Here is an 11,815-nt window from a genome sequence, read left to right on the forward strand (position 1 = left end):
GAAATACATAGCAGTAAAGATTAGAGTCTTACCAGTTGATATTGTAGCTGGAAGCTCCATGAAAGCTTGTATTGAATCTGAATTTAATAGTGCAAGGGCTTAGCTCATTTCTGAGGCGAGCTCAAGAGGACTACCCCATCAACTAAGGGGGAACCTCTATAAATTGCTGTGTTTGATTCTTCTCTTCTCTGACTCTCATCTGCATAATATATCACATTCAATTTGAACTTTGCATGCATATCTGATAAAGAACTAACCCTAGAAACTAAGCAAGAAAACCTGATCAATTTTCTTTGTTTTGTTTTGGTAAAGTTAAATGATTTAATTGAATGCATTGTGTCAAGATTTGGTGTGTGATACGTGGACAGTTTGTGTCCACTTCCTGAATTGTTAAAGGTCAAGATTGACCTTGTGTTTTGTGTGTGTGAGTTGACTTGTGTAGGGATAAGACTGTAAAATCCCAACAGAGTTGCTATGTGAATTTATGTAAAAATATATATATTGTTTTGATATGTAAAATAGAGAAATTTGCAGCCAAACCCCTTTAAGTTTCAATTAGTATACACTTAACCCAACCCCCTTAACTTAGCTTCTGTTTGCAAATCCAATGTAATAGTTAAATTTAAGTGTTAAAGGCCAACTAAGATGTTAACTTGGATGTTTTCAAAAAAAAAAATACCAACTTGGATTGCTATTGTGTACATTTATGTACACATGGCATGTTTTTATTAGTCCATATAATTTTAATTATTTTAATCTTTATAAATTATTTACAATTATAAAAAAATAAATAAAATTAAAAAATTATATATTTTTTTTGAGTGATAAAATTAAAAAAAATATATATTATAAAATGAATAAAAAGTTAAAAAATAAACTAAAAAACTTATTAACAGTCTTTCTTCTTCTCTGCCACTTTTTGTGCAGGTGACAGCACAAGTCGAAGGTGCAAGACGGCGGAGGCGGAGGACGGCAGATCAAGGAAAGAGACAAGAACGAGATTTATGGATCTTGGTGGAGTCGACTGTACTTCGGTTGTCTTGACAAAGAATCGTGTGAGACGGGTTCTTGGCCATTTGTGGCCTCCGTTTTCTCGCCGACATCAATGGAGATTTGAGATGGAGGTTGTCGTACAGGTTGATGGAGGATGAAGAGTGGAGAGCGGTTCAGATCTAGGTTTAGTGATTTTTTTAAAAAACCTTAATATTTTATTTCTTAAACCAATACATTTTAAACTCAAAAAAATATATGACACTTTTTTCAAAACCCCAAAAATACCCCTCTCATAACTCAAACCCTTTCTCTCTCCTTCCCTCAAACTCTCTCTGCATCTCTCTTTCTCGGCATCCCACAACTGCCCCACCCAAACCATCCCACAACCGCCCCACCCAAGCCATCCCACCTTCGACGACCACCGAGGACCACCCACCACCGACCACGCACGACCCAGCCCCCCTCTCTCGGACCCAGCCCCTCTCTCTCTTCGTCTCTCTCAAACCGAAAGAAAAAAAAAACCCCAGGTCCGATGGGGTCCGACCAATTGGACCCATCAGACCTGGGGGTTTTTTTTTCTTTCGGTTTGAGAGAGACGAAGAGAGAGGGGGCTGGGTCCGATTGGTCGGACCCCATGGTCCGACCATCGGACCTGGGTTTTTTTTGTTTTCTTTCGGTTTGAGAGAGACGAAGAGAGAGAGAGGGGCTGGGTCCGAGAGAGGGGGGCTGGGTCGTGCGTGGTCGGTGGTGGGTGGTCCTTGGTGGTCGTCGGAGGTGGGATGGGTTGGGTGGGGCGGTTGTGGGATGCCGAGATAGAGAGAGAAAGAGAGATGCAGAGAGAGTTTGAGGGAAGGAGAGAGAAAGGGTTTGAGTTATGAGAGGGGTATTTTTGGGGTTTTGAAAAAAGTGTCATATTTTTTTGAGTTTAAAATGTATTGGTTTAAGAATAAAATATTTTATTTTTTTAAGTATAGAAAATCAAATTTCCCTTTAGCTTAAAAGTAGGAGAAAAATAGAGGAAATTAAGGGAATAAAGCTCTGAATATTATTTAATTTAATGCCTCTTTCTCTGCAACAATTACAGTAGGGAATGTTCGCTTATATAGACAATGGAATATGCTAGAAGCTATTACCCTATTGGATAGTACAATAACAGAAATATATTCCATGTGGCCCACACAATAATATGAAGATTGAGGGAATCATTTTATCAATGATTGGCAACGGTAAGAATTAGTCTAGTCAGCCTCTGGAATATCCTCAACCAAATGGGTTGCCTTTGGGCTTTTTATTTCAACATGCCCCCTCAAGTTGTGCTGTGTTGAATGACACACAGTAAGCTTGTCTTTGAGATAATGAAAGGTTGTTATAGGCAGCGACTTTGTCAATATATCGTCAATTTGTTCCTCGATTGGTATGTATCGAACTTCAACAGATTTGTTCATCACTTTGTCTCGTATGAAGTGAACATCGATTTTGATATGTTTAGTTCTTGAGTGGAAGAAGGGATTGGAAGCGAGTTGACGAGCCCCTGAATTATCACACCAGATCACGGCTGTGTGGTTGTGCTCTATTCCAATTTCAGTGAAGAGCGATTGCAACCAAGTGACTTTGGTGCAAGCTTGTGCCAATGATCTGTACTCGGCTTCGGTGCTTGATCGAGCGACTATTTTTGTTTCCTTGAACTCCAGCTGATTAAATTTCCACCAAAATAGACACATATACCAGATGTGGACTTCCGGTCATCAATAGAGCTGGCCCAATCCGAGTCGCAGAAGCTTTCAATGATAGGATTAGTTGCTTTGGTAAATTGAATGCCTTCACCAATGCTCCCTGCAATGTACCTTAGTATTCTCTTGCAAGCAAGCCAATGGTTTTGAGTTGGGGCTTGGAGAAATTGGCTTAGCTTGTTGACCGAAAAGGCAATATCGGGTCTGCTTAATGTGAGATATTGCAATGCTCCAATCACACTCCTATATTGAGTAATATCTTCGAAAGGTGGACTGTCTTGTAGGTGGAGTTTGTTACTTTGAATCATGGGTGTTGGGCTTGGTTTAGCTTCCAGCATGTGTGTTCTTTGAAGTAGATCAAGTGAATACTTGGTTTGAGATAAGTGAAGACCATCTTGCCCCCTACTTGTCTCAAAACCAAGGAAATATGTGACTGATCCGAGTGTCTTGAGTGAGAATTGTTGGTTCAATTGGGAAATTATGTGAAGTACACGAGTGGAGCTGTTACCAGAAAAGCAAAATGTCATCAACGTAAACAAGTACATAGAGTCGAGCATCACCTTTAGCAAGGAAGAAAAGTGAGGTATCTGAGACTGAGTTTCTCAAGCCAAGACGTAAAAGAGCTTGCCGAAGTGTGTCGAACCATGCCCGGGGGGCTTTTTTGAGGCCATAGATGGCACGATTGAGCTTGCACACGGCTGTAGGGAAGTTGGGATCAACATAACCAGTTGGTTAAGACATATAAACTTCTTTTTCCAAGGTGCCATTGAGGAACGCATTGTTGATGTCGATTTGTTGGACATCCCAATCATTGGTGACAGCAAGAGAAAGGATAACTCGAATGGTGGAAGGCTTAACAACCGGACTAAATGTATCAAAGAAGTCCACACCGGGTTGTTGTTGAAATCCCTTGGCCACAAGACGCGCTTTAAAACGTTGATGAGAACCATCGGAGTTGAATTTATGGCGAAAGATCCACTTGTTATCAACAACATGCGTATGAGGCAAACGAGGGACAAGGTACCAAGTCTTATTCTTTTTAAGGGCATAGTATTCATCATCCATGGCATGTTTCCAAGCAGGAATAGTTAATGCAATTTCAGCTAAGGTTGGTGTGGTGAGGGAGAGGGCTGGTATGTGGGGATTTTACAAAAGTGAGGTAAGGAAAGTGCGAGGTTTGAAAATACCAGCCTTTGAGCGTGTAACCATTGGATGAGACTGACGAGGTGGCTGTTGTTGGGGTGATTGCGGTTGCTGGTGTGGCTGCTGGTTTGTGGTATTTGAGTGTGCAGCTGTTGGGGTGTGAGAGATGTTGGATGGTGAGGGTGGTATTGGTTGTATAGGGAGATGAATAGCTAGTGGAATGGTAGAGGAAGGCTTGGTCATGGAGGGACTTTCATGCTGAGATTGGTGAGATGCATTCTCGGACAGAGGAGAATTTGGAGGAGTCGTGGGACCTGCAACACAAGGGGTTAGATCATTTGAAAAATCAGTAGCATCGTCATCATTAATATCCTGAAAACTGGGAGAAGAGATGAAGGGAAGCCAATGGTGATAGTGTATGATGGGTGGGGAGGGAGTGGAGTTGTCATTGAGCTGTCCAAAACCGGTGGCAAAAGGGAATTCTAATTCATTAAATGAGACACTATGAGCTATATATAACCTACCATTTGGATGAAGACACTTGTACCCCTTATGATTTGGACTATATCCAAGAAAAACGCATTTAGTGGATCTAAAATCTAACTTGTGGTTGTTGTAGGCACGTAAATGTGGGAAGCAAGCACTACCAAAGACTTTGAGAAATTTGAGATTTGGAGTGACTTTGAACAGTTTTTCTATGGGAGATTGGTGTGCTAAAGTTGGTGTGGATAGATGGTTGATGAGAAAAGTGGCTGTGCTAAATGCATCCCACCAATATCTCAATGGCATGGATGCTTGAGATAATAGAGTGAGGCCCATTTCTATAATGTGTTGGTGTTTCCTTTCGGATTTACCATTTTGAGCATGAGTGTGTGGGCAAGGATGTCGGAAGTGCACTCCAATTGACTCAAAGAATGGTGCTAAATTGCAGTATTCTCCTCCCCAATCCGATTGGAGAGTTTTGATTTTGGCATCAAATTTTCTTTCTACAAATTTTTGGAAGTTAAGAAACGTGTTTTTGACATCCGATTTTAACTTGAGAGGGAATATCCAAGTGAAGTTGCTATAGTCATCTATGAAGTGCACATAGTATCTATAGCCTTCCTTGGATAATATGGGAGAAGGTCCCCATACATCGGTGTGTATAAGCTCAATTGGTGATTGTGATTTAGTATGTGAAGTGCTGTAATGTTTATATTTTGACTTGCCTATGTGACATGCATTGCAGAAAGGGGTTGTGTTTTTGAAAGAAACTTTTTCATTAACCAACATGTGCTTTAATACATTGACATTGGGATGACCAAGACGCATGTGCCACACATTGGCATCAGAATTAAAGCTAGACTCAGCAAACAAAGATAAACAGCTACGGGAATGACTCGACTGTGGGAGTTTGGCAGTATTTCTGCTCTTGGAGGAAACAGTAAAGCTAGAGATGGAGTTGACAGGTACTTTTGATGATGATGTTGCTGGAAGTTTCAATTGATATAGTCCATTGTTAAGCACCCCCCCGAAGCACCTCCTCCTTCGTGATTAGGTCCTTCACAACACAAAAATCAGCATAAAATTCCACATATACTTTGTTATCTTCGGTTAGTTGAGATATGGAATGAAGGTTTTTGGAAATTTCAAGTACACAAAGTATATCATTTAGCACCAAATAACCAGCAGTATTGTGAATCTTACTTGAGCTCGATTTAGTCACGGCTAGAGGGTAACCATTGCAAACAAGTAATTGAGTTGTACCTTTCATGTCATTCTTGTGTTGAATGTTGGAAGCTTCAGAAGTGGTGTGGTTGGTAGCTCCGCTGTCAATGTACCAGGAATTGTCAACTTGAGTCTCTATGCTTGCGAAATAGGCTTGTTGATCATTATTCGAGTGGTTGTTGTTGATGTTATGAGAGGCAGATGACTGACTTGAACCAGGGATTTGGAAAGAGATGTCAAAACGGTGATAACATTTTGATGCTACATGTCCAGGCTTGCTGCAGAGTTGACATATTGGTCTGCTGTTGTTGGATCGGCCTCTTCCACGACCACGACCTCGGGAGTTGTAGGTGCGGCCTCTAGAGGGCTGATTTGGATTATGAGCATGATTGTCGATATTGAGAGATCTGCGCATTTGAGTTGCGAGATGAGCAGCAGGCATAGTATAGTCACTTGATGTTGAGTTGAGTTGTTCAAGCCTAATCTCTTGGCTCTGCAGCATATATTGCACCTCCTGTAAAGTAACTTGGCCATGCCGTGAGGTTAGATTCACAACAACAGCTTCATACTCATGACCAAGGCCTCCCAAGATGTATAAAATGAGATCATCATCTGAAAGTAATTGTCCTGCAGTAGATAAACCATCAACTATATTTTTCATTTTTAAGATGTAATCATGTCTATTAAGACTGCCCTTTTTTAGGGACTGCAATTGAAACCTCAGTTGCAATATTCTAGCCTTAGAGCTAGTAGTATAGAGACGTTCAAGAGTGATCCAAAGATCACATGAAGTGAGGCAACTTGTCACATGTCCAAACATGGACTCAGATATGGAATTAAGGAGCCAACTGAGTATTGATTGATCGATGTGCCTCCACATAGCATAGCCGAGATTGAGTTGACGAGTCTCGCCAGGAATCGGACCTCCAACTGTGTTGTCCACGAACTGTGGTGGACACACTCTAGTTCCTAACACATAGCCTTCAAGATCGTGCGCACGCAGAGCAGGAAGAGCTTGTGATCTCCAATAGGGGTAATTGGTTCGGTCAAGTTTTATGGTAAGAGGGGCTAAGCTTTGAAAGGGTGAAGGCTGTATAGTTGTGGCAGAGGCGTTTAATGGTGTATTGATAGGTTCGGCAGCAGGCGTAGCATCAACTGGATTTGATGCAGATGACATTTCGGCTATGGTGGGGTTTTCCATGGTCAGGCTTGCGGATTTCCCGCTCTGATACCAAGCTTAAAAGTAGGAGAAAAACAGAGGAAATTAAGGGAATAAAGCTCTGAATATTATTTAATTTAATGCCTCTTTCTCTGCAACAATTACAGTAGGGAATGTTCCCTTATATAGACAATGGAATATGCTAGAAGCTATTACCCTATTGGACAGTACAATAACAGAAATATATTCCATGTGGCCCACACAATAATATGAAGATTGAGAAAATCATTTTATCAATGATTGGCAACGGTAAGAATTAGTCTAGTTAGCCTCTTGAATATCCTCAACCAAATGGGCTGCCTTTGGGCCTTTTACTTTAACACCTTTTAAAATAATTTAAAAATTACTAAAATAATAAAATTATTAAAATAATTAAAATTGTTTGCACCAATAAAAACATGACATCTGTATTTATGTACACAGTGACAATACAAGTTGGCGTCCTAGTTGGCATTTAACATTGAAATTTAACGGTTACATTGAATTTGCAAACAGAAGCTAAGTTAAGGGGGTTTTGCCACCAAAAATAAAAAACAGGGGTTAAGTGTATACTAATTGAAACTTAAAGGGGTTTGGCCGCAAATTTCTCCATAAAATAATAAAAAAAACCATAAGAACATATTAAAATAAATATTTTTATTTTATAATAAATGTATTTTAAGTCATTATTACACGTAATAAATATTATTTTAGATCATGTGATTTATAAAATTTACTAATTGGACTCTTTATTTTGTTAAATGATAAAATAGATTTTGTATTTTTTAAAAATGTAAATCCTAAACTAATTTTTTGTTAAAATAAAATTTAATATTAATCCGATTTAGAAATGTTATGATAAAATTGGTTATATTTTCTGTATCTGTTCGTGTTAAAAATTAGAATAAAGTTAATTATATTAAAAAATAAAATTGTTAAAAATTAAGTTCAAGTTCCTATTTTAACCATTTTAAAAAATAAACGGTTCACTTTGTCATTTAACAAAACATGATTCAATTAGTAATTTTTACAAAATGATATTTACCCTCAATTGTATTTGAGTAAACAATCTGGTGAGACTTTTCATTAACAACGAAAAATATTATTGGATAAGACTACTTAACAACAATATAATAAATTAAACTCGAGTAGAATGTTTGACCAACCACTTGAGGCTAGCTCAAGTGGCCATAGATCGGTGTGAGTGTTGGAAGAATATAAACGTTTAAATAAAATAAAAAAAAACAAAAGAATGTTTGACTATATAAAGAATAAACTCCACATCATTTTAGTTTTTCTAACTCCAACGATATCAAAATAGACAACTGTAATATGGATTTTTTATTTTGGATATAATATCTCTGAAGAAGACAACAGAAAGAAAACACTATTTCCCTATTACATATAGTCGTTGAGAAGAAGAGTGGCCTTGGAATTGGTGATCAAATTAAAGCAAATGGCAATAATTGAAGCTCCACCAGCTTTGCTTGTTTCAGTTCTTCTCCTCTTTCCATTGCTTATTGCGTTAATACAGAAATGTGTCCAAAAACAAAACAAGAACCTTCCTCCAAGCCCTCCAAAGCTCCCTTTCATAGGCAATTTACACCAGCTTGGTTCATTGCCTCACCAATCTTTATGCCAACTCTCCAAGAAATATGGCTCAGTTATGCTTCTTCACCTTGGAAATGTGCCAAGTGTTATTATATCATCTGCTGAGGCTGCAAAACAAGTCATGAAGACTCATGATCTCAGCAGTTGCAGCAGACCTCAATTGCATGGTCCTAAGCAACTGACATACAATTTTCAAGACTTGGCATTTTCACCTTATGGAAAATATTGGAGAGAGCTTAGGAAGATTTATGTGCTTGAGGTGTTCAGTGTGAAAAGGGTAAATTCATACCAATCAGTTAGTTAGAGAAGAGGAAGTTGCTAAGTTGGTCAACTCCATATCTCATCATTCCTCATCTTCTCCTGGTGCTGCTGTTGATCTTACTAAGAAGTTGTATGCTCTTACAGCTAGCATAATTTTCAGGACTGCTTTTGGGACAACATTTAAAGATAGTAAATTTTCTGAGGAGAAATTGTATAAAATACTTGAAGAAGTTGTAATCAGTGTGGGAAGTTTCTGTGCAGCTGAGTACTTTCCATATGTGGGATGGATCGTTGACAAGCTTTCGGGCTTACAGCGAAGACGGGACAGGACTTTTCATGAGATGGATGGTTTCTTCCAAAGGGTGATTGATGATCATCTCAGTCCAGGGAGAGAAAAACAAGAGCATGAAGACATTGTTGATGTGCTTCTCAAAATAGTGAAAGAGCAAACTGGTTTTGGAGCCATTTCTCTAACCATAAACAATATCAAGGCAGTCCTCCTTGTAAGCTCTTTTGTTCTATTTTACAATTTAAGAGAAGAAAAGGAAAAAAAAAAACTTTTTGTAGCCATTTAATTTTTTTTTCTTCTTCACATATAGAAACATAGGCTTCATAACTACCAGCCTTTTTGCAATGAGCTCAGCTCAGTTTCACCAATCATGGCTTGACTACTAATGTCTGTTATTGCAGGATATGTTTGTAGGTGGGATAGATACTGCTGCAATTACTATGGTGTGGGCAATGGCAGAGCTAGTGAGGAGACCTAAATTAATGAAAAAGGCACAAGATGAAGTTAGAACTTTCATTGGAAACAAAGGAAATGTCTCAGAATGTGACATTGAGCAGCTTCAATACCTCAAAATGATAATGAAAGAAACTCTTAGATTGCACCCTCCAGCTGCTATAATTGTTCCAAGAGAGACCATGTCACACTTCACTGTCAATGGTTATGATATTAACCCAAAAACAATGATTCAAGTGAATGCTTGGGCAATTGGAAGAGACCCCAACAGCTGGAAGGACCCTGAAGAGTTCATCCCAGAGAGATTTGAGGATAGTCCTATTGATTTCAAAGGTCAACATTTTGAGCTGTTGCCATTTGGATCTGGGAGAAGGACATGTCCTGCCATGTACATGGGAACAACAATAGTTCAATTAGGCCTTGCAAATCTCTTATACAGCTTTGACTGGAAATTGCCTGATGGAATGAAAGAGCAAGATATCAACATGGATGAGTTTGCTGGTTTCTCTCTTACCATCTCCAAGAGAACTCCTCTCAAGCTTGTCCCAGAGAAGCCCTTCTAAAATTAAATCTACTACTTATAATAAATAATGCAATATATATATATAAATTGAATTCACTACTTAAGTGAACAAGTTTTATGATTCTCTTTGAATTGAAAATGTACCATGATGACTCCAGCAAGTGTTGTACCTTACTTTGAGTTTGTGTTAAGACATCATATTGTGTGTAGAACGCAAGGAAATGTTGAATTCTAAACTAAGGTGTGGTTTGGTTGGAGGTAATGAAATTGAATGGAATGGAAAGGAAACAATTTTCATTCTTTTCTTTTATTTGGTGGCATTTTAAAGTATTAGAATAACATTCAAATGGAATGTTCTTTCCACCATTTTGGTGGAATGACTATTTTATTTTCAAATGAAGGAAAGACCATTCTAATAAAACAAGAGAAAAAATTTAATGATTTTTTTATCAATTTTTTTTATGCATTTTAAATTTTATTCCATTCTATTCCTCCTTTTATTCTCATTTTCGTTCCTATATCTATATTTTCTTTACTCCCAACCAAACGCCACCTAAGATATAAAAAATATTGTGGGTTGAAATATTTTTATCAATATGAAGGAAACAAAATCAAAATTACAATTTCAAAACAAAAACATAAACAAAATAGCAACCATAATAATAAAATAAAAACTAATGATAAAAAACTTAATAAATAAAAACATAAGCTATAAGAAGTTAAATATATTATTATTTAACAAAAAACTTGGTGCTCGAAATTTCCACTTTAATTGGTTTTTTTTTTTTTTTTAAAGAACAATAAGTTCAATTAGACAAGAAATAAAGATTAGGGATTCACAGGGCCAATCGCTCCCCAAAAACATTGAAGTGGAGAGTGACCCTACTAGCCTTTTGGGCAAGGTCATTTACAACAGAAAGATGCTCTCTTTTAACGAAATGAAAATTGTTGATGGGTAAAAAGAGAGAAATAAAAAATTGTGTGTAATAAAATAAAATGATGATAACAAAAGAAGTAAAATGCATTGTAGGATTTTACTGTTTTAACCCTACACCAACAAAGACAACAATATCAGCTTCAAGGTCAAAAATGACCTTTCCTAGTCTAAGTAAACCCTTAGACTAAACGGCACCGTTCAAAACCCCACGACACAAAACTCTGGGTCGTTTTGAACCTTTGGTTCAAAGACTCAATAGAAGAGTCTAGAAACCCAAAACACCAACCACAACACACTCAGCCTCTCTCTGATTCGAAACCCTAGCAGAGCAAGTTCTCTTTGAGAACTTGCTCAATTCTAAGCCAGAAACCCAGAATCTAACCCACACACACTTAGATTTAGATTTAACAAAATGAAAAACAAGAGTGAGGGAGAGAAAACACCAGATTTGTTTCAGAGTTCACCCCAAAAATTAGGGCTACGTCTCTGTCAAGCTCGTCTCAGAGATTAGCTTGATATCCACTATCATCAATGGTGCAATACAATGATTTTTGAGCTTCCTGTCACAAAATCGATCAGGTAAGACTCGATTTTGTTGCTTTTACAAGTTTATTGTTTTTCTCTCTTTCTGTTCTTTGAAATCTGAATCTGACTCTGTGTTCTTTTGTGCATGTACTTCTCCTTGCTCAATAATCCTCACCACGAGAGTTTTACTCTCAAATCTGGACCAGTTCTCTCTGGATCTTGGATGTGAGAGCTCGAGGCTAGGGTATAACCTTCATCACTTCTCTCTTTTTCTCTGTTCTGTATTCTGTGTTGTAGATCTAGGTTTTTCTGCTTTGATCTGTGTATTTATAATGTTGTAAAGTCGGTTGATCAAGATCTTAGGAGTTAGTTACACTTTCAGTTGTAACTAACTACTAAGATTTGATCCACTAGAGGCGAAGCCACCCTAGGACTGTTTTTGTTT

At 37.9% G+C, this 11,815-nt stretch overlaps 1 protein-coding gene across 1 annotated transcript; it reads left to right on the plus strand.

The window, feature by feature from the left end:
- Nucleotides 1-8,084: 8,084 nt before the first annotated feature.
- Nucleotides 8,085-10,228, plus strand: LOC115714386 (cytochrome P450 71B34). The gene is given in 3 exon segments (XM_030643071.2): nucleotides 8,085-8,671; nucleotides 8,673-9,146; nucleotides 9,334-10,228. Coding segments are annotated over 3 exon segments (1,533 nt in total). The 5' UTR covers nucleotides 8,085-8,227; the 3' UTR covers nucleotides 9,949-10,228.
- The last annotated feature ends 1,587 nt before the right edge of the window (nucleotides 10,229-11,815 follow it).

This window comes from Cannabis sativa, chromosome 4, assembly GCF_029168945.1.
Source record: "Cannabis sativa cultivar Pink pepper isolate KNU-18-1 chromosome 4, ASM2916894v1, whole genome shotgun sequence".
Lineage (NCBI taxonomy): Eukaryota > Viridiplantae > Streptophyta > Magnoliopsida > Rosales > Cannabaceae > Cannabis > Cannabis sativa.